Source organism: Rhamphochromis longiceps, linkage group LG3 (genome assembly GCF_057381845.1).
Source record: "Rhamphochromis longiceps isolate RC_006_pf linkage group LG3, R_longiceps_female_GT1.1, whole genome shotgun sequence".
NCBI classification, from domain to species: Eukaryota; Metazoa; Chordata; class Actinopteri; order Cichliformes; family Cichlidae; genus Rhamphochromis; species Rhamphochromis longiceps.
Genome location: NC_140559.1, coordinates 33,106,538 through 33,130,647, shown reverse-complemented (window position 1 = coordinate 33,130,647; position 24,110 = coordinate 33,106,538). Strand labels below are relative to the sequence as shown.

General features: G+C 36.8%; 1 protein-coding gene across 1 annotated transcript in view; it reads left to right on the top strand.

The window, feature by feature from the left end:
- Window positions 1–21,893, top strand: part of LOC146674190 (uncharacterized) — a 57,900-nt gene extending 36,007 nt beyond the window's left edge. Inside the window, exons 2-3 of the mRNA XM_085394812.1 lie at window positions 18,106–18,183; window positions 20,168–21,893. Coding sequence (XP_085250938.1) covers window positions 20,287–21,510 — 1,224 coding nt within the window. The 5' untranslated portion in view covers window positions 18,106–18,183; window positions 20,168–20,286 and the 3' untranslated portion in view covers window positions 21,511–21,893. The remainder of the gene's footprint in view (window positions 1–18,105; window positions 18,184–20,167) is intronic.
- Window positions 21,894–24,110: the final 2,217 nt, after the last annotated feature.

The following is a 24,110-nucleotide window of genomic DNA, read 5'->3' as shown; positions in this document are numbered from 1 at the left end:
AATGGTATGATTAAGCACAAATACTACATTTAGTAGAAATACTTTGTTTTAGCACAAATCCCATAAAAAGCAGAAATACTGTACTATGATTTAGTAGAAAGACTATAATTAATCAGAAATACTAAATTTAGCAGAAATACTATATTAAGCACAAATACTATGAAAAGCAGAAATAGTATGATTAAGCATAAATACTACATTTAGCAGAAATATTATATTAAGCACAAATCCTATAAAAGCAGAAATAGTATATTAAGCACAAATCTTATAAAATAGCAGAAACAGTATGATTTAGCACAATAGTAATAAGTTAAACAGAAAAATTGGAAAAGCAAAATGGACAGCTGAAAAAATGCTGAACATGCTGAGGTTCCCTCAAATATACTTGTTAAATGACAAAAATCAGCAAAAAAATTTATGACTGCCACACAATTACAAATATGTACACATGAGGAAACACACATGCACAGAGAGACACACACACAAGATCCAATTCAGTCAACCAGTCTAAATATATTGAATTTGAATCTTACAATGGGATCATCCCATTAAAAGGCTTTCTCTCTCTCTCTCTCTCTCTCTGTCACACACACACACACAAACACACACACACACACACACACACACACACACACAGGGAGAGAGAAGTAAGTTTCTAGGTCAGCCTGGGAGCTGCTGAATTTGAATCCACCAATCAGAGAGGCTGTGCACTTTTCCCCACCAAAACAGGTGCATCTGTTTACACACGCAGCAGCACAGAGAGACACAGGATTTTTGCAGTCTATTTCTCATAGTGACGACTCCCCTCAAACAAATGACCGTAATTTCCTAACCGTAGGGGCTAGAACGGTCATTCTTACACCGTTTTGTTCAGAAGAGATGGGGGAATCTTCAAGTGTTGACAATTTAATATTAAAATATGAATTTTTAGAGATATATGACATGGATGACTTGTTGACTTAGAAGCCACGAATTCCCCAATATGCAAATTTGAATGCCTGAGACCACATATGTGATTGGCTGGCTGGGAAGCCGTGCAGGCCCTGATTTGTGGATTTGAATTCCTCAGCCCTCAGATATGATTGGCTGGCTTAGAAGCCACGAAGGCCCCAATATGCAAATTTGAATGCCTCAGGACACTTATTTGATTGGCTGGGAAACTGTGCAGGCCCTGATTTGAAAATTTGAATGTCTCAGTCCTCACAGAGGATTGGCTGCCTGGGGACCTGGCAGAAATATATAGAAATACTATTATTAAGCATAAATACTACATTTAGTAGAAATACTATGTTTTAGCACAAATACTATAAAAAGAAGAAAAACTATAATTTAGCAGAAATACTATATTAAGCACAAATCCTATAAAAAGCAGAAATACTATAATTTAGAACAAATAGTATAAAAAGCAGAAATACTATAATTTAGCAGAAATACTATGTTAGGCACAAATCCTATAAAAAGCAGAAATACTATAATTTAGCAGAAATACTATGTTAGGCACAAATCCTATAAAAAGCAGAAATACTATAATTTAGCAGAAATACTATATTAGGCATAAATCCTATGAAAAGCAGAAATAGTATGATTTAGCAGAAATACTGTATTTAGCACAAGTACCGAAAAGTACCAGAAATACTATGATTTAGCAGAATAGTAATAACTTATTGAAACACAAATGCACAGAGGGACACACAAACACAGGCTCTAATCCAGTCAACCAGTCTAACTATGTTCAATTTAAATCCTACAATGACATGCTGCCAAATAAGGGCAGGGTCCTCTCTCTCCCACTAAACACACACACACACACACACACACACACACACACAGGGAGAGAGGACTAAGTTTCTAGGTCAGCCTGGGAGCTGCTGAATTTGAATCCACCAATCAGAGAGGCTGTTTACGTTTTCCCGCCAAAACAGGTGCATCTTTTTACACACGCAGCACAGAGACATAGACCTGCTTCTTTCAGTTTATTTCACATAGTGAGGATTCCCCTCAAACAAATGACCATAATTTCCTAACCATAGGGGCTAGAGCGGTCATTCTTACACCGTTTTGTTCAGAAGAGATGGGGGAATCTTCAAGTGTTGACAATTTATCATTAAAATATGAATTTTTAGAGATATATGACATGGATGACTTGTTGACTTAGAAGCCACGAATTCCCCCAATATGCAAATTTGAATACCTGGAGCCCACATACATGATTGGCTGGCTGGGAAGCTGTGCAGGCCCTGATTTGTGGATTTGAATTCCTCAGCCCTCAGATATGATTGGCTGGCTTAGAAGCCATGAAGGCCCCAATATGCAAATTTGAATGCCTCAGGACACATATATGATTGGCTGGGAAACCGTGCAGGCCCTGATTTGAAAATTTGAATGTCTAAGTCCTCACAGAGGATTGGCTGCCTGGGGACCTGGCAGAAATATATAGAAATATATAGAAATACTATGATTAAGCATAAATACTACATTTAGTAGAAATACTATGTTTTAGCACAAATACTATAAAAAGCAGAAATACTATAATTTAGCAGAAATACTATATTAAGCACAAATCCTATAAAAAGCAGAAATAGGATGATTAAGCATAAACACTACATTTAGTAGAAATATTATGTTTGAGCAAAAATCCTATAAAAAGCAGAAATACTATATTAGGCACAAATCCCATAAAAAGCAGAAATAGTATGATTAAGCATAAATACTACATTTAGTAGAAATACTATGTTTTAGCACAAATAGTATAAAAAGCAGAAATACTGTAATTTAGCAGAAATACTATATTAGGCACAAATCTTATAAAATAGCAGAAACAGTATGATTTAGCACAATAGTAATCAGTTAAACAGAAAAATTGGAAAAGCAAAATGGACAGCTGAAAAAATGCTGAACATGCTGAGGGTCCCTCAAATATACTTGTTAAATGAAAAAATCAGCAAAAAAATGCACAGGGAGAGAGAAGTAAGTTTCTAGGTCAGCCTGGGAGCTGCTGAATTTGAATCCACCAATCAGAGAGCCTGTGTACTTTTTCCCGCCAAAACATGTGCCTCTTTTTACACACGCAGCACAGAGAGGCACAGGATTATTGCAGCCTATTTCTCATAGTGAGGACTCCCCTCAAACAAATGACCATAATTCCCAAACCGTAGGGGCTAGAGCGGTCATTCTTACACCGTTTTGTTCAGAAGAGATGGGGGAATCTTCCAGTGTTTACAATTTATCATTAAAATATGAATTATTAAAGATATTTGACTTCTAATGCACCATAACTGAGTAGAGCGAAGCAAAAACTGCCTTGACTTGCCCTCAAACAACGCTTTGTAACTCGAAATCTATTTGGAGTATCGATATCATTCTTTCACCGTAAGAGACAGCAGGCTTTGGTGAACAGTCATGGAAATTTTCAGGTCTCTGTGGAAATCCAAAAAAAAATTATGACGAGAGAAAAAAGTGGTTCATTTCCAGAGTTTTAAATCTGAAGAAATCTGAGCGAAGGACGAATTTCCTACCCTCAAACAAGTCCAACTCATTTCAGAACGGTAATAGGTGAGAAAGAAATTCTTGAATTGTGAGCGTCAGGGGTGTCTGAAGATATTCGGGGACAAGCCTCATGTCTTAAAGTCGCTTCGTTAAGGAGATATGACGATTCGAATATGCCTCTCATTACAGAAATCCAGCGATGATTTTGAACAAGCTCTCCATTGACTTTATATGGAGAGTTTTGAGACCTTGTGTTGGTCTGAGGAGATTTGCGAAAATTCTATAAATCCCACAACAATGATAGTGACATTTTCTGAAAGCCAGCAAAAATACCTACGTTTTGATGTATAATTTGTGGAAGTTGAGTGAAAATTGAGCAAGTAGCAAGAAGTTGTTCGGACATGAAGTGAAAATTGCAAAACCTTCAGTGACACACTGGAAGCCAAGAGCATAGCAACCATAACAACGCATGTATTTTGTGAAAAATCACAATTTTGCAACTCAAAACTTTAAGAGGCATAAAAGTAAAACAGTAAAACATTTGAAAAAGCTGAATCATACCTGAATAGCCCAATAATTTGTGAACAGTTTAAAGTTTGAATGGTTGTTCTAGGTGAAAATATGAGGAAGTAGTTAAGTTTCAAAAACAAGCAAATTTTAGCAGAATTGCAGAAGTTTCCCATTCATTTCAATGGGACAAATTAAAGGAAAAAAGCTTAATATTTTAAAAAGTATAATAGTTAAAAATAGCAAAAATCATAGCGTAAATTAGCAGAAATAGCAGAATAGTTTAAAATTTGAACGGTGAAAATCGGCTGAAAATTGTGGAAGTAGTTAAGTGCCAAAAAGTGTACGGAAGCAACTAGAATAATAATAATAATAACTAGAAAAATTTGCATTTCCTGCGAAAATGCAGTGTGGATGCTTAAAGCTGAAGCTGCATGCAAAAAGTAGCTGAAAAAGCTGAAAAGTTGCAGAAATTGTAAAAACTTTGCAGAAGCAAAAGAACTTTGCTAAAATGGAATAACTTAGCAGAACTGCAATATCTTAGAGGAAACATAATACTTGGCAGAAATACAATAGCATAGCAGAACTTTGCAGAAATATTGTAACTTACCAGAAACATGATAACTTCTCAAAAATACAAGAACTTAGGAGAAATAGTATAAGATAACAGAAAGAATATATTTAGCCAAAAATACTTAAACATTACAGAAACACTATGATTTAGAAAAATAGTACAACATAGCAGAAATACTGTGATTTACCAGAGACACTGTGATGAACTATGAATATTGTAATTTTAAATTAATACTATGTTTTAGCACAAATACTATAATTTGACAGAAATACTATCATTTGGCAGAAATACTATGATACAGGAGAAGTACTGAGATGTAGTAAAAGTACTTTGATTTAACAGAAATACAATTATGGAGGAGTAATACTTTAAAGTGGGAGAAATATTGATACACACACACACATACACAGAGCCTAAAGGGAAGAGTATTTGTGCCATGGAGTGTTAACAAGAATGTGAGGTCCATATTAGAAAAGCTGGTAAAATCACAAAAGTTTGCAGAATTGTAATAAATGATGAATATGAATTACTGGTCTGTGACAGTGTATTAATTTGTAGGGAAAAAAAATGTTGACCAAGGTGGAATCGAACCGGCGACCTTTGGCTTGCAGACCCGTGTCATTACCAACTGCGCCACTGGGAAAAAGAGCAGCTGCTTGGAAAGACAGGGTGATGAGCAGTCAGAATTAGATCGAGGTGAGAGGCGAAAAACACAGTTTTTTGGAGTTACAAAACGTTGTGTAACTCAAACACTAGGTGGACTAGAAGCATAATCCTTGTACTGGGTGAATCAGCGGACTTTGGTGTACTTTGAGTGCGATTTTCATTGCTCTATGTACATCCGTCGCTGAGATATGACGAGAGAGGAAACGAAAGACCTCAGACATGATTGGCTGGCTGGGAAGCCGTGCAGGCCCTGATATGTGATATGAGTCTGAGTCCTCACAGAGGATTGGCTGCCTGGCAGAAATATATAGAAATAGTATGATTAAGCATAAATACTACATTTAGCAGAAATAGTATGATTAAGCACAAATCCTATAAAAAGCAGAAATAGTATATTAAGCACAAATCCTATTAAAAGCAGAAATAGTATATTAAGCAGAAATCTTATAAAATAGCAGACATAGTATGAATTAGCAGAATAGTAATACGTTAAACAGAAAAATTGGAAAAGCAAAATGGACAGCTGAAAAAATGCTGAACATGCTGAGGGTCACTTAAATATACTTGTTAAATGAAAAAAATCAGCAAAAAAATATATATAACAGCCACACAATCAGAAATATGTACACATAAGGAAGCACACATGCACAGAGAGACACACACACAAGATCAAATTCAGTCACCCAGTCTAAATATATTGAATTTGAATCTTACAATGAGATCATCCCATTAAAAGGCTTTCTCTCTCTCTCTCTCTCTCTCTCTCTCTCTCTCTCTCTCTCTCTCTCTCTCTCTCTCTCCCTGTCACACACAGACACACACACACACACACACACACACACACACACACACACACACACACACACACACACACACAGGGAGAGAGAAGCAAGTTTCTAGGTCAGCCTGGGAGCTGCTGAATTTGAATCCACCAATCAGAGAGGCTGTGCACTTTTCCCCACCAAAACGGGTGCTTCTGTTTACACACGCAGCACAGAGAGAGACACTGGATTATTGCAGTCTATTTCTCATAGTGACGACTCCCCTCAAACAAATGACCATAATTTCCTAACCGTAGGGGCTAGAACGGTCATTCTTACACCGTTTTGTTCAGAAGAGATGGGGGAATTTTCAAGTGTTGACAATTTATCATTAAAATATGAATTTTTAGAGATATATGACATGGATGACTTGTTGACTTAGAAGCCACGAATTCCCCAATATGCAAATTTGAATGCCTGAGGCCACATATATGATTGGCTGGCTGGGAAGCTGTGCAGGCCCTGATTTGTGGATTTGAATTCCTCAGCCCTCAGATATGATTGGCTGGCTTAGAAGCCATGAAGGCCCCAATATGCAAATTTGAATGCCTCAGGACACTTATATGATTGGCTGGGAAACCGTGCAGGCCCTGATTTGAAAATTTGAATGTCTCAGTCCTCACAGAGGATTGGCTGCCTGGGGACCTGGCAGAAATATATAGAAATAGTATGATTAAGCATAAATACTACATTTAGTAGAAATACTATGTTTTAGCACAAATACTATAAAAAGCAGAAATACTATAATTTAGCAGAAATACCATATTAAGCACAAATCATATAAAAAGCAGAAATACTATATTAAGCACAAATTCTATAAAAAGCAGAAATACTATATTAAGCACAAATCCTATTAAAAGCAGAAATACTATATTAAGCACAAATCTTATGAAATAGCAGAAACAGTATGATTTAGCACAATAGTAATAAGTTAAACAGAAAAATTGGAAAAGCAAAATGGACAGCTGAAAAAATGCTGAACATGCTGAGGGTCCCTCAAATATACTTGTTAAATGAAAAAATCAGCAAAAAAATGCACAGGGAGAGAGAAGTAAGTTTCTAGGTCAGCCTGGGAGCTGCTGAATTTGAATCCACCAATCAGAGAGCCTGTGTACTTTTTCCCGCCAAAACAGGTGCATCTTTTTACACACGCAGCAGAGAGAGGCACAGGATTATTGCAGCCTATTTCTCATAGTGACGACTCCCCTCAAACAAATGACCATAATTCCCAAACCGTAGGGGCTAGAGCGGTCATTCTTACACCGTTTTGTTCAGAAGAGATGGGGGAATCTTCCAGTGTTTACAATTTATCATTAAAATATGAATTATTAAAGATATTTGACTTCTAATGCACCATAACTGAGTAGAGCGAAGCAAAAACTGCCTTGACTTGCCCTCAAACAACGCTTTGTAACTCGAAATCTATTTGGAGTATCGATATCATTCTTTCACCGTAAGAGACAGCAGGCTTTGGTGAACAGTCATGGAAATTTTCAGGTCTCTGTGGAAATCCAAAAAAAAATTATGACGAGAGAAAAAAGTGGTTCATTTCCACAGTTTTAAATCTGAAGAAATCTGAGCGAAGGACGAATTTCCTACCCTCAAACAAGTCCAACTCATTTCAGAACGGTAATAGGTGAGAAAGAAATTCTTGAATTGTGAGCGTCAGGGGTGTCTGAAGATATTCGGGGACAAGCCTCATGTCTTAAAGTCGCTTCGTTAAGGAGATATGACGATTCGAATATGCCTCTCATTACAGAAATCCAGCGATGATTTTGAACAAGCTCTCCATTGACTTTATATGGAGAGTTTTGAGACCTTGTGTTGGTCTGAGGAGATTTGCAAAAATTCTATAAATCCCACAACAATGATAGTGACATTTTCTGAAAGCCAGCAAAAATACCTACGTTTTGATGTATAATTTGTGGAAGTTGAGTGAAAATTGAGCAAGTAGCAAGAAGTTGTTCGGACATGAAGTGAAAATTGCAAAACCTTCAGTGGCACACTGGAAGCCAAGAGCATAGCAACCATAACAACGCATGTATTTTGTGAAAAATCACAATTTTGCAACTCAAAACTTTAAGAGGCATAAAAGTAAAACAGTAAAAGATTTCAAAAAGCTGAATCATACCTGAATAGCCCAATAATTTATGAACATTTTAAAGTTTGAATGGTTGTTCTAGGTGAAAATATGAGGAAGTAGTTAAGTTTCAAAAACAAGCAAATTTTAGCAGAATTTTGGAAGTTTCCCATTCATTTCAATGGGACAAATTAAAGGAAAAAAGTGGAATATTTTAAAAAGTATAATAGTTAAAAATAGCAAAAATCGTAGCGTAAATTAGCAGAAATAGCAGAATAGTTTAAAATTTGAACGGTGAAAATCGGCTGAAAATTGTGGAAGTAGTTAAGTGCCAAAAAGTGTACGGAAGCAACTAGAATAATAATAATAATAACTAGAAAAATTTGCATTTCCTGCGAAAATGCAGTGTGGATGCTTAAAGCTGAAGCTGTATGCAAAAAGTAGCTGAAAAAGCTGAAAAGTTGCAGAAATTGTAAAAACTTTGCAGAAGCAAAAGAACTTTGCTAAAATGGAATAACTTAGCAGAACTGCAATATCTTAGAGGAAACATAATACTTGGCAGAAATACAATAGCATAGCAGAATTTAGCAGAAATATTGTAACTTACCAGAAACATGATAACTTCTCAAAAATACAAGAATTTAGGAGAAATAGTATAAGATAACGGAAAGAATATATTTAGCCAAAAATACTTAAACATTACAGAAACACTATGATTTAGAAAAATAGTACAACAGAGCAGAAATATTGTGATTTACCAGAGACACTGTGATGAACTATGAATATTGTAATTTTAAATTAAGACTATGTTTTAGCACAAATATTATAATTTGGCAGAAATACTATAATTTAGCAGAAATACTATATTAAGCACAAATCCTATAAAAAGCAGAAATGGTATGATTAAGCATAAATACTACATTTAGTAGAAATACTTTGTTTTAGCACAAATCCCATAAAAAGCAGAAATACTGTACTATGATTTAGTAGAAAGACTATAATTAATCAGAAATACTAAATTTAGCAGAAATACTATATTAAGCACAAATCTTATAAAAAGCAGAAATAGTATATTAAGCACAAATCCTATAAAAGCAGAAATAGTATATTAAGCAGAAATCTTATGAAATAGCAGAAATAGTATGATTTAGCACAATAGTAATAACTTAAACAGAAAAATTGGAAAATCAAAATGGACAGCTGAAAAAATGCTGAACATGCTGAAGGTCCCTCAACTATACTTGTTAAATGAAAAAAATCAGCAAAAAAAATCTAAAACAGCCACACAATCACAAATATGTACACATAAGGAAACACACATGCACAGAGAGACACACACACAAGATCAAATTCAGTCACCCAGTCTAAATATATTGAATTTGAATCTTACAATGAGATCATCCCATTAAAAGGCTTTCTCTCTCTCTCTCTCTCTCTCTCTCTCTCTCTCCCTGTCACACACAGACACACACACACACACACACACAGGGAGAGAGAAGTAAGTTTCTAGGTCAGCCTGGGAGCTGCTGAATTTGAATCCACCAATCAGAGAGGCTGTGCACTTTTCCCCACCAAAACGGGTGCTTCTGTTTACACACGCAGCACAGAGAGAGACACTGGATTATTGCAGTCTATTTCTCATAGTGACGACTCCCCTCAAACAAATGACCATAATTTCCTAACCGTAGGGGCTAGAACGGTCATTCTTACACCGTTTTGTTCAGAAGAGATGGGGGAATCTTCAAGTGTTGACAATTTATCATTAAAATATGAATTTTTAGAGATATATGACATGGATGACTTGTTGACTTAGAAGCCACGAATTCCCCAATATGCAAATTTGAATGCCTGAGGCCACATATATGATTGGCTGGCTGGGAAGCTGTGCAGGCCCTGATTTGTGGATTTGAATTCCTCAGCCCTCAGATATGATTGGCTGGCTTAGAAGCCATGAAGGCCCCAATATGCAAATTTGAATGCCTCAGGACACTTATATGATTGGCTGGGAAACCGTGCAGGCCCTGATTTGAAAATTTGAATGTCTCAGTCCTCACAGAGGATTGGCTGCCTGGGGACCTGGCAGAAATATATAGAAATAGTATGATTAAGCATAAATACTACATTTAGTAGAAATACTATGTTTTAGCACAAATACTATAAAAAGCAGAAATACTATAATTTAGCAGAAATACCATATTAAGCACAAATCATATAAAAAGCAGAAATACTATATTAAGCACAAATTCTATAAAAAGCAGAAATACTATATTAAGCACAAATTCTATAAAAAGCAGAAATACTATATTAAGCACAAATCCTATTAAAAGCAGAAATACTATATTAAGCACAAATCTTATGAAATAGCAGAAACAGTATGATTTAGCATAAATACTACATTTAGTAGAAATACTATGTTTTAGCACAAATAGTATAAAAAGCAGAAATATTATAATTTAGCACAAATAGTATAAAAAGCAGAAATATTATAATTTAGCACAAATAGTATAAAAAGCAGAAATATTATAATTTAGCACAAATAGTATAAAAAGCAGAAATACTACATTTAGTAGAAATGCTATGTTTTAGCACAAATACTATAAAAAGCAGAAATACTATAATTTAGTAGAAATACTATATTAAGCACAAATCCTATAAAAAGCAGAAATACTATATTAGGCACAAATCCTATAAAAAGCAGAAATACTATATTAGGCACAAATCCTATAAAAAGCAGAAATACTATGTTAGGCACAAATCCTATAAAAAGCAGAAATACTATATTTAGCAGAAATACTATATAGGCACAAATCCTATGAAAAGCAGAAATATTACTATTCTGCTAAATCATACTAACTTACAAAATTACAAATATGGAGGCATATTGGAACACAAATGCACAGAGGGACACACAAACACAGGCTCTAATCCAGTCAACCAGTCTAACTATATTCAATTTAAATCCTACAATGACATGCTGCCAAATAAGGGCAGGGTCCTCTCTCTCCCACTAAACACACACACACACACACACACACACACACACACACACACACAGAGGGAGAGAGCTGCCGAATTTAAATCCACCAATCAGAGTGGCTGTTTACGTTTTCCCGCCAAAACAGGTGCACCTTTTTACACACGCAGGCACAGAGAGGCACAGGATTATTGCAGCCTACTTCTCATAGTGACGACTCCCCTCAAACAAATGACCATAATTTCCTAACCGTAGGGGCTAGAGCGGTCATTCTTACACCGTTTTGTTCAGAAGAGATGGGGGAATCTTCCAGTGTTTACAATTTATCATTAAAATATGAATTATTAAAGATATTTGACTTGTAATGCACCATAACTGAGTAGAGCGAAGCAAAAACTGCCTTGACTTGCCCTCAAACAACGCTTTGTAACTCGAAATCTATTTGGAGTATCGATATCATTCTTTCACCGTAAGAGACAGCAGGCTTTGGTGAACAGTCATGGAAATTTTCAGGTCTCTGTGGAAATCCAAAAAAAAGTTATGACGAGAGAAAAAAGTGGTTCATTTCCAGAGTTTTAAATCTGAAGAAATCTGAGCGAAGGACGAATTTCCTACCCTCAAACAAGTCCAACTCATTTCAGAACGGTAATAGGTGAGAAAGAAATTCTTGAATTGTGAGCGTCAGGGGTGTCTGAAGATATTCGGGGACAAGCCTCATGTCTTAAAGTCGCTTCGTTAAGGAGATATGACGATTCGAATATGCCTCTCATTACAGAAATCCAGCGATGATTTTGAACAAGCTCTCCATTGACTTTATATGGAGAGTTTTGAGACCTTGTGTTGGTCTGAGGAGATTTGCAAAAATTCTATAAATCCCACAACAATGATAGTGACATTTTCTGAAAGCCAGCAAAAATACCTACGTTTTGATGTATAATTTGTGGAAGTTGAGTGAAAATTGAGCAAGTAGCAAGAAGTTGTTCGGACATGAAGTGAAAATTGCAAAACCTTCAGTGACACACTGGAAGCCAAGAGCATAGCAACCATAACAACGCATGTATTTTGTGAAAAATCACAATTTTGCAACTCAAAACTTTAAGAGGCATAAAAGTAAAACAGTAAAAGATTTCAAAAAGCTGAATCATACCTGAATAGCCCAATAATTTGTGAACATTTTAAAGTTTGAATGGTTGTTCTAGGTGAAAATATGAGGAAGTAGTTAAGTTTCAAAAACAAGCAAATTTTAGCAGAATTGCAGAAGTTTCCCATTCATTTCAATGGGACAAATTAAAGGAAAAAAGTGGAATATTTTAAAAAGTATAATAGTTAAAAATAGCAAAAATCGTAGCGTAAATTAGCAGAAATAGCAGAATAGTTTAAAATTTGAACGGTGAAAATCGGCTGAAAATTGTGGAAGTAGTTAAGTGCCAAAAAGTGTACGGAAGCAACTAGAATAATAATAATAATAACTAGAAAAATTTGCATTTCCTGCGAAAATGCAGTGTGGATGCTTAAAGCTGAAGCTGTATGCAAAAAGTAGCTGAAAAAGCTGAAAAGTTGCAGAAATTGTAAAAACTTTGCAGAAGCAAAAGAAGTTTGCTAAAATGGAATAACTTAGCAGAACTGCAATATCTTAGAGGAAACATAATACTTGGCAGAAATACAATAGCATAGCAGAATTTAGCAGAAATATTGTAACTTACCAGAAACATGATAACTTCTCAAAAATACAAGAATTTAGGAGAAATAGTATAAGATAACGGAAAGAATATATTTAGCCAAAAATACTTAAACATTACAGAAACACTATGATTTAGAAAAATAGTACAACAGAGCAGAAATATTGTGATTTACCAGAGACACTGTGATGAACTATGAATATTGTAATTTTAAATTAAGACTATGTTTTAGCACAAATATTATAATTTGGCAGAAATACTATAATTTAGCAGAAATACTATATTAAGCACAAATCCTATAAAAAGCAGAAATGGTATGATTAAGCATAAATACTACATTTAGTAGAAATACTTTGTTTTAGCACAAATCCCATAAAAAGCAGAAATACTGTACTATGATTTAGTAGAAAGACTATAATTAATCAGAAATACTAAATTTAGCAGAAATACTATATTAAGCACAAATCTTATAAAAAGCAGAAATAGTATATTAAGCACAAATCCTATAAAAGCAGAAATAGTATATTAAGCAGAAATCTTATGAAATAGCAGAAATAGTATGATTTAGCACAATAGTAATAACTTAAACAGAAAAATTGGAAAATCAAAATGGACAGCTGAAAAAATGCTGAACATGCTGAAGGTCCCTCAACTATACTTGTTAAATGAAAAAAATCAGCAAAAAAAATCTAAAACAGCCACACAATCACAAATATGTACACATAAGGAAACACACATGCACAGAGAGACACACACACAAGATCAAATTCAGTCACCCAGTCTAAATATATTGAATTTGAATCTTACAATGAGATCATCCCATTAAAAGGCTTTCTCTCTCTCTCTCTCTCTCTCTCTCTCTCTCTCCCTGTCACACACAGACACACACACACACACACACACAGGGAGAGAGAAGTAAGTTTCTAGGTCAGCCTGGGAGCTGCTGAATTTGAATCCACCAATCAGAGAGGCTGTGCACTTTTCCCCACCAAAACGGGTGCTTCTGTTTACACACGCAGCACAGAGAGAGACACTGGATTATTGCAGTCTATTTCTCATAGTGACGACTCCCCTCAAACAAATGACCATAATTTCCTAACCGTAGGGGCTAGAACGGTCATTCTTACACCGTTTTGTTCAGAAGAGATGGGGGAATCTTCAAGTGTTGACAATTTATCATTAAAATATGAATTTTTAGAGATATATGACATGGATGACTTGTTGACTTAGAAGCCACGAATTCCCCAATATGCAAATTTGAATGCCTGAGGCCACATATATGATTGGCTGGCTGGGAAGCTGTGCAGGCCCTGATTTGTGGATTTGAATTCCTCAGCCCTCAGATATGATTGGCTGGCTTAGAAGCCATGAAGGCCCCAATATGCAAATTTGAATGCCTCAGGACACTTATATGATTGGCTGGGAAACCGTGCAGGCCCTGATTTGAAAATTTGAATGTCTCAGTCCTCACAGAGGATTGGCTGCCTGGGGACCTGGCAGAAATATATAGAAATAGTATGATTAAGCATAAATACTACATTTAGTAGAAATACTATGTTTTAGCACAAATACTATAAAAAGCAGAAATACTATAATTTAGCAGAAATACCATATTAAGCACAAATCATATAAAAAGCAGAAATACTATATTAAGCACAAATTCTATAAAAAGCAGAAATACTATATTAAGCACAAATTCTATAAAAAGCAGAAATACTATATTAAGCACAAATCCTATTAAAAGCAGAAATACTATATTAAGCACAAATCTTATGAAATAGCAGAAACAGTATGATTTAGCATAAATACTACATTTAGTAGAAATACTATGTTTTAGCACAAATAGTATAAAAAGCAGAAATATTATAATTTAGCACAAATAGTATAAAAAGCAGAAATATTATAATTTAGCACAAATAGTATAAAAAGCAGAAATATTATAATTTAGCACAAATAGTATAAAAAGCAGAAATACTACATTTAGTAGAAATGCTATGTTTTAGCACAAATACTATAAAAAGCAGAAATACTATAATTTAGTAGAAATACTATATTAAGCACAAATCCTATAAAAAGCAGAAATACTATATTAGGCACAAATCCTATAAAAAGCAGAAATACTATATTAGGCACAAATCCTATAAAAAGCAGAAATACTATGTTAGGCACAAATCCTATAAAAAGCAGAAATACTATATTTAGCAGAAATACTATATAGGCACAAATCCTATGAAAAGCAGAAATATTACTATTCTGCTAAATCATACTAACTTACAAAATTACAAATATGGAGGCATATTGGAACACAAATGCACAGAGGGACACACAAACACAGGCTCTAATCCAGTCAACCAGTCTAACTATATTCAATTTAAATCCTACAATGACATGCTGCCAAATAAGGGCAGGGTCCTCTCTCTCCCACTAAACACACACACACACACACACACACACACACACACACACACACAGAGGGAGAGAGCTGCCGAATTTAAATCCACCAATCAGAGTGGCTGTTTACGTTTTCCCGCCAAAACAGGTGCACCTTTTTACACACGCAGGCACAGAGAGGCACAGGATTATTGCAGCCTACTTCTCATAGTGACGACTCCCCTCAAACAAATGACCATAATTTCCTAACCGTAGGGGCTAGAGCGGTCATTCTTACACCGTTTTGTTCAGAAGAGATGGGGGAATCTTCCAGTGTTTACAATTTATCATTAAAATATGAATTATTAAAGATATTTGACTTGTAATGCACCATAACTGAGTAGAGCGAAGCAAAAACTGCCTTGACTTGCCCTCAAACAACGCTTTGTAACTCGAAATCTATTTGGAGTATCGATATCATTCTTTCACCGTAAGAGACAGCAGGCTTTGGTGAACAGTCATGGAAATTTTCAGGTCTCTGTGGAAATCCAAAAAAAAGTTATGACGAGAGAAAAAAGTGGTTCATTTCCAGAGTTTTAAATCTGAAGAAATCTGAGCGAAGGACGAATTTCCTACCCTCAAACAAGTCCAACTCATTTCAGAACGGTAATAGGTGAGAAAGAAATTCTTGAATTGTGAGCGTCAGGGGTGTCTGAAGATATTCGGGGACAAGCCTCATGTCTTAAAGTCGCTTCGTTAAGGAGATATGACGATTCGAATATGCCTCTCATTACAGAAATCCAGCGATGATTTTGAACAAGCTCTCCATTGACTTTATATGGAGAGTTTTGAGACCTTGTGTTGGTCTGAGGAGATTTGCAAAAATTCTATAAATCCCACAACAATGATAGTGACATTTTCTGAAAGCCAGCAAAAATACCTACGTTTTGATGTATAATTTGTGGAAGTTGAGTGAAAATTGAGCAAGTAGCAAGAAGTTGTTCGGACATGAAGTGAAAATTGCAAAACCTTCAGTGACACACTGGAAGCCAAGAGCATAGCAACCATAACAACGCATGTATTTTGTGAAAAATCACAATTTTGCAACTCAAAACTTTAAGAGGCATAAAAGTAAAACAGTAAAAGATTTCAAAAAGCTGAATCATACCTGAATAGCCCAATAATTTGTGAACATTTTAAAGTTTGAATGGTTGTTCTAGGTGAAAATATGAGGAAGTAGTTAAGTTTCAAAAACAAGCAAATTTTAGCAGAATTGCAGAAGTTTCCCATTCATTTCAATGGGACAAATTAAAGGAAAAAAGTGGAATATTTTAAAAAGTATAATAGTTAAAAATAGCAAAAATCGTAGCGTAAATTAGCAGAAATAGCAGAATAGTTTAAAATTTGAACGGTGAAAATCGGCTGAAAATTGTGGAAGTAGTTAAGTGCCAAAAAGTGTACGGAAGCAACTAGAATAATAATAATAATAATAAAGAATAAAGAGAAACAGGAACTCAATAGTGTGGATGCTTAAAGCATCCACACAATAAAGAATAAAGAGAAACAGGAACTCAATAGTGTGGATGCTTAAAGCATCCACACAATAATAATAAAGAATAAAGAGAAACAGGAACTCAATAGTGTGGATGCTTAAAGCATCCACACAATAATAAAGAATAAAGAGAAACAGGAACTCAATAGTGTGGATGCTTAAAGCATCCACACAATAATAATAATAAAAATAATAATAATAATAAAGAATAAAGAGAAACAGGAACTCAATAGTGTGGATGCTTAAAGCATCCACACAATAATAATAAATCCGAGCAATAGTAATAAGTGTGCCTTCGCATAGGCACACTTAATTAAAACGAACTAGGTGCCGCCATTGTTGGAAACTGAGCAGGGCCGCGCTATGAATTCTGGGACAGTTTCTTCTTCTTCGGCGTTTAACGGCAGCTGGCATCCTTGTACATGCAGTGCTGCCATCTTCTGTTTCAGTCCGTTATTACACTCTTAAATCCTACTACTTATTCCTGCGTCTTTCAGGATCTTACAAAGCTTCAAACGACGCGTCGACTATTAAATTAGTCGTTGACGAGTTTGATAGTCGACGTAATCGTGACTAGTCGACCAATCGTGGCAGCCCTAGTACAAATGTGTTGTGCATGAAACGAATTCAGACGTGGTGCAGATGTGTGTCACAAGTTGATCTGGCTGTAGGCTGTGGCACTTGGCCAGAGGTGGCGCTGGTTGACTCGACTCCATGTTAGTGCATAAAGTAAACTGCTCGCTGTAGTTGTGGAGCAAAAACGCTGAAACCGGAGAAATAAACCGTACGAGGGGAACGATAACAACGACAAGAGTCTCCCGATCGTTTACTCTTGCTGTCCCGTAAACAACATCGGCGTGGTATTACTTGTTTGCTGTTTTCGCGATCGCATCGCACATGAGGATATCACCAGGTAAACTCGCCACATTTTTAAACATTTTGTTGTTCAACAACATCAAGACATTTGGCTTTTTTTTTTTTTTTTTTTTTTTTTCTTTTGCTGGTTTGTCGGTAGCAGCTCCTGAAACGCAAGACTGTCACACATCTGTTCGACCAACGCCAGTTGATCTAAACGCCAGTAGATCTGGAACACAGGCTGTTGTAGCAGCTGTCTTCATAAGCGCCCCCCTCCCCCCCTTCTTTTTGTTCCTACTATCCAGTATTTATCCATCATAACTCTGTTTCTACACTCAGTGAGTGCATGTTGTTTGTTGTATATTTCCTGCTATGAAAACTTAGTTTTCCTCTGGGATTAATAAGGTTTTTCTGATTCTGATGTTTGTGATGTTAGTACGAGGCACAATAATGCTACACAATACAATGGTCTGCAGTAGTGCCTTATAATAATACAATAAATTTAACTGGCTTAAATATAAAAATCTTTTTGCTGTCACAGGCGACTGGCAGCAGGCGAAGAGTCTGCAGGAGGAGCATCTCAGCACCTGTAGTCAGAAACATTGGTTCTTCACTGAAGGTGACAAAGAAAAATCGCCAACATTATTCTACAGACATTAATTGGTTGTTATTTTAATAATAATAATAACATCTAATTCTGTACACAGTGACATTTTGCCTGTTTATCCCAAATGAGAGACAAATCACTGCTGAAGAAAAATAATGTTCTCAACCTGCTCACATTAAATCAATGGATGGATGAAATTAGCCGTTTTTAACCCTCCCGAAAATAAGCTTCTCAAGGATCAGTTTTTGGTCCTGTATTTTTTTTTAACCTTTACACACTCTACATGTTGTATAATAAAGTATCTATTAATATGTTCTAGTGTTGCACATGATACATTTTTCACAGCTGATACACAGTTGTGCTTTATTTCCTCTGATAATCTCTGATAGCGTATTTTGTAAATAGTATTACATCCTCTGCACACTTTGGCTGCTCTGAAAAAGAAGGCAACAAACCAGAGAAGTTTGACTCCCTGGAAGAACTTATAAGTACACCTACACTGAAGACTAATTCATGCTTCTTTTGACCTGAACAAGAAAAAGCCCTCTATAAAGTTATGAAATCTTAGTAAATGAGGAAAACAGGAACAGCTCTGTAGCCAGGCTGACTAAGCCACAGGTCTAATGGTTAGACACACCTTCTCATGATTTTTCTGTTTTATAATGACTTTTTACATTATAGATTCTAATTGAAACCATCAAAACTCCAAATGAACACATATGGAATTAGGAGACAAAAAAATGTTAAATAACTCAAAACATACTCAGATTTTAGATTCTTAAAAATGTTAGATTCTTTAAAATAGCCATCCCTTGTATTGATTACTATTTTTCACACTCTGTGTGTGTGTGTGTGTGTGTGTGTGTGTGTGTGTGTGTGTGTATAGATTAGGGCTGCCACGATTAGTCGACTAGTCACGATTACGTCGACTATCAAAATCGTCGACGACTGATTTAATAGTCGACGCGTCGTTTGAAGCTTTGTAAGATCACAAAAGACGCAGGAATAAGTAGCAGGATTTAAGAGTGTAATAACGGACTGAAACAGAAGATGGCAGCACTGCATGTACAAGGATGCCAGCTGCCGTTAAACCCCGAAGAAGAAGAAGAAGCAGCTGTGTCCCAGAATTCATAGCGCGGCCCAGCTTAGTTTCCAACAATGGCGGTAGCTAGTTAGTTTTAATATTACTTTTATTATTCTTTCTGGGTCACAAAATAAACGTTTAACATATTTTCAGGCGAGAATGTAGCTGTGTAAACCTCAAATATCGGCTCAGTTTATCAGGACACCACCACATATTTTCAAAAGCACTCCGTCGTTTTCGGAGACGTCTGTTACCCACTAGCTCGATAGCTAGCCGGGGGCTAGGTCACTAGCGCCGTGAGAACACCGGACTCCCGGCAAATTGTTTTCAAACCCACCGCCGTCTTTCGCTACTCAGGTTAAATATATATGAGTCACTTAGATAAATTAAAAATGTTGTTGTTTGGCTTTTTTTTTTTTTTTTGTATTTTATTTGTTCCTGAGTAAATCGGATTGGCTGAGATTAAAGTTATAGTTTTTACACAGCTGAATGAACGTCAAGCAGACAGCTGATTATCAGAAGTGTGAGATGCTGGAGAATATACTCCTGTGTCCTGTTATATTTTAGATAGCAAGGAGTTTATTAAACTTTACCGAAACAATCTGCAAATTTCATTAAAACTGAATAAACTATCATCTTGTCTTTATTTTTAGTTAGCACCTTAAAAGCTTAAAGCTGTAAGCTAATGATAGTTATATAAGAGCAGATGCTGCTGGTGCAATAAGCTGTACGTTTTACGTCCAGTGGATGATGATCTGATTAGTCGACTAATCGCATAAATAATCGGTGACTAGTCGACTATCAAAATAATCGTTTGTGGCAGCCCTAGTATAGATATATGTATGTATGTATATGTACACTAAATAGGTTTTGTGAAGTGCATGTCACTGTTTTAGTTCTTTGTCATCATAGGCAAAAGAAGGGGAAGTGTGCTGAAACCTCTCCAAATTTATGACCTCAACAAAAACCAACCAATGCCAGCAAGTACAGATGAATGAGTTGTGATCCCTGTGGAGAAGACTTTCATCACTATGAAGAAGGCCAGAAGACGCCAGCGCATTGACAGTGGAGACAGAAGCTTCATGTGCAATCAGTGTGGAAAGGCTTTTACTCATAATAGCAGCTTAAAACAACACCAGCTTCTCCACACTGGCATTAAACCATTCAGCTGTGATCAGTGTGGAAAGACTTTCACTGAGAATGGCAACTTAAAAAGACATCAGCTCGTCCACACTGGCATTAAACCATTCAGCTGCGAGCAGTGTGGACAGGCTTTCAACCAAAATAGCAAGTTAAAAAAACACCAGCTTCTCCACACTGGATTAAAACCATTTAGCTGTGATCAGTGTGGAAAGGCTTTTACTGAAAATGGCAACTTAAAACAACATCAGCTCGTCCACACTGGCATTAAACCATTCAGCTGCGATCAGTGTGGAAAGACTTTCACTCAGAATAGCAGCTTAAAAAAACATCAACTCATCCACACTGGCATTAAACCATTCAGCTGCGATCAGTGTGGAAAGACTTTCACTCAGAATAGCAGCTTAAAAAAACATCAACTCATCCACACTGGATTAAAACCATTTAGCTGTGATCAGTGTGGAAAGGCTATTACTGAAAATGGCAACTTAAAACAACATCAGCTCGTCCACACTGGCATTAAACCATTCAGCTGCGATCAGTGTGGAAAGACTTTCACTCAGAGTGGCAGCTTAAAAAAACATCAACTCATCCACACTGGATTTAAACCATTCAGCTGCGATCAGTGTGGAAAGTTTTTTACTCATAGTAACTGTTTAAAAGAACATCAGCTCATCCATACTACAGATAAACCATTCACCTGTGATCTGTGTGGAAAGTCTTTTACTCATAGTAAAAGCTTAAAAGATCATCTTCTCATCCACACTGGAATTAAATCATTTGTCTGTGGTCAGTGTGGAAAGGCTTTTACTCATATTACAAATTTAAAACAACATCAGCTCATCCACACTGGAATTAAACCATTCAGCTGTGATCAGTGTGGAAAATCATTTACTCGGCGTAGAAACTTAAAAAAACATCATCTCCTCCACATTGGATTGAAACCATTCAGCTGTGATCAGTGTGGAAAATCTTTTAGCTGCATGAGTTCCTTGAAAGAACATCAGGCCATCCACACTGGCATTAAACCATTTGTCTGTTGTCAGTGTGGAAAGGGTTTTCGTCGCATGGATACTTTAAAAAATCATCAACTAATCCACACTGGAGTTAATTAATTTTTTATTGGTCAGTGCTGAAATGCGGCCAATTCTATGTAAACATTTTAAAAAATCAGATTGTTCACACTGCAATTGTAGCGTGTATTGAATTTGTGGAATTTCTTTCGTATTGTATTGTATATTGTAATATTTGATGTTTATTTCTATTTATGTTCTTTTAATTGTTTTTCTGCTTGATCTAATATTTGTCATTTCTAGTCTTTAGGTTCTGTTATCATGCCTCCCCTCTTTTTCACATTCTGTGTTTTGTCAGCAGTGGCAGTCCTAGCCTGTTTGGTGCCCTGGGCGAACACCCTCTCTGCCCCACACCCACAGATAACATATATGTATGTTTTCATGTGTATATATGTATATTAAAGATTGTACATGCATATAAAACATATCTTACTGTAAAAACTGTTGCTGGAACCATATCGAATTTAGCCAGATAAACATAAACACACGCATCTATCTATCTATGAAGAGAGAGAGTATGCATAGTTTTCAAATTTTGTACAAACAGCCATTATAATCCATCAGACAATGAGAATAGGACAAATCAACAACCGACAATGACAACAAAGTCCAAGATTGCATAAGGTCAGTGCTATCTTCTATGCCAGAGGTTCCCAACCCCCGGGCCTCGGACCGGTACCGGTCCGTGAGTCGTTTGGTACCGGGTCGCAAGAGTTGAGGCTCAGGTGTGAAATGTATGGTTTTCAGGGTTTTTAGCGTTATTTTCTTATCGTTAACTCGGTTTTCCTGGGTCTTTCCACGTGTGTTATGAATAAATCTTCTGTTTTTCAATACCGGCACTAGTTTTATTTTGTTGTATTTATCCGCAACACCTTAAAGGCCGGTCCGTGAAAATATTGTCGGGCAGTCGATCGTGGCTCAAGAGTTGGGAGTTCGCCTTGTAATCGGAAGGTTGCTGGTTCGAGCCCCGGCTTGGACAGTCTTGGTCGTTGTGTCCTTGGGCAAGACACTTCACCCGTTGCCTACTGGTGGTGGTCAGAGGGCCCGGTGGCGCCAGTGTCCGGCAGCCTCGCCTCTGTCAGTGCGCCCCAGGGTGGCTGTGGCTACAATGTAGCTTGCCATCACCAGTGTGTGAATGTATGTGTGAATGGGTGGATGACTGGATGTGTAAAGCGCTTTGGGGTCCTTAGGGACTAGTAAAGCGCTATATAAAATACAGGCCATTTACCATTTACCATAAACTGGTGCGTGGCGCAAAAAAGGTTGGGGACCACTGCTCTATGCTGTTGCAAGCTGGGGCAGCAGGTTGAGGGTCACAGATGCCAACAGACTAAATAAACTGATCCACAAGGCCAGTAATGTTGGACTCCGTTAGGGTGGTGTCTGAAGGCAGATGTTGTTCAAGATAAAGACAGTCATGGATAATACTTCCCACCCACTCCATGACATACCAGCTAGTCACAGGAGCACTTTCAGTGAGAGACTGAAGCTGTGTCCCAAAACGTCGGCAGCATCCTCCGGAGGCCGCATTTGAAGGCCGATTACATCACAGCCAGGCGACGAAGGCTGTCCCAATTCGTCGACTCCTTCAAATGCAGCTGACAAATGCGTCTTTCATTTCCCCGAATTTGAAGGATGGGTCGGATGTGTGCTTCGTGGCAAACCATAACCCAGAATTCATAGCGCGGCCCAGTCAAATTTCAGCTGACAATAATGGCGGCCGCTACTAAGTTTGAAAATTACTCTTATTAATCTTTCTGGGCCACAAAATAAACTTTTAACATGTTTTAAGGCGAGAAAGTAGCTGTGTAATTTACAAATATCTGGTTGGTTTATCAAGACATTACATATTTGCAAAAGTGTGCCGACGTTTTCGGAGATGTCTGTTACCCACCAGCTCGATAGCAAGCCGGGGGGTTCAATGGTCACTCCAGCCGGCAAGAGCAGCGGACTCCCGGCTTTATCGTTTTCAGACCCACGCTCTTTTGCTACTCAGGTTAAACATGATATAAGTCACTCAGATAACTTAAAAATGTAATTTTTTGCCTTTTTTGGGTGTTTTATTTGTTCTGGAGTAAATCGGTTTGGCTGCGATCAAAGTTATTAGATTATTAGATTAAATAAAACTTTATTAATCCATCGAGTGGGTTCCTCTGGGATTTTCACACAGCTGAATAAATGTTAAACAGAAAACTGATTAAACAGAAGTGTGAAACGGTCGAGAATTTACGTCAGTGTCCTGTTATATTTTAGATAGCAAGGAGCAGACGGCCGAGTTTATTAAACTCCACCAAGACAGTGGTGACGCAAATCTGAAGGCTAGACCATCCCATTTCACAGCCTCGCACTTCTGGCCTTCTCGGTCTTTGAAGGACCCAGCCCACGTAGACCGCGAAGGCTGGGTCCTCCGAAGGATGCAGCCAACGTTTTGGGACACAGCTTGAGATTAACAGAAAAAAACAAACAACACAGGAAGTCATTCCTGCCTGTGGCCATCTCCCTGTACAACTCCTCCATCCAACACACTGTAAACACTGCAAAAGTTACACCCTTTTTACATAAGCTCTTTTCTACTCTGTAATATTCTTGTCAATTTTCTTGATATTTATTTATTATCCCTTCTGTTAATCCTTGATATTTAT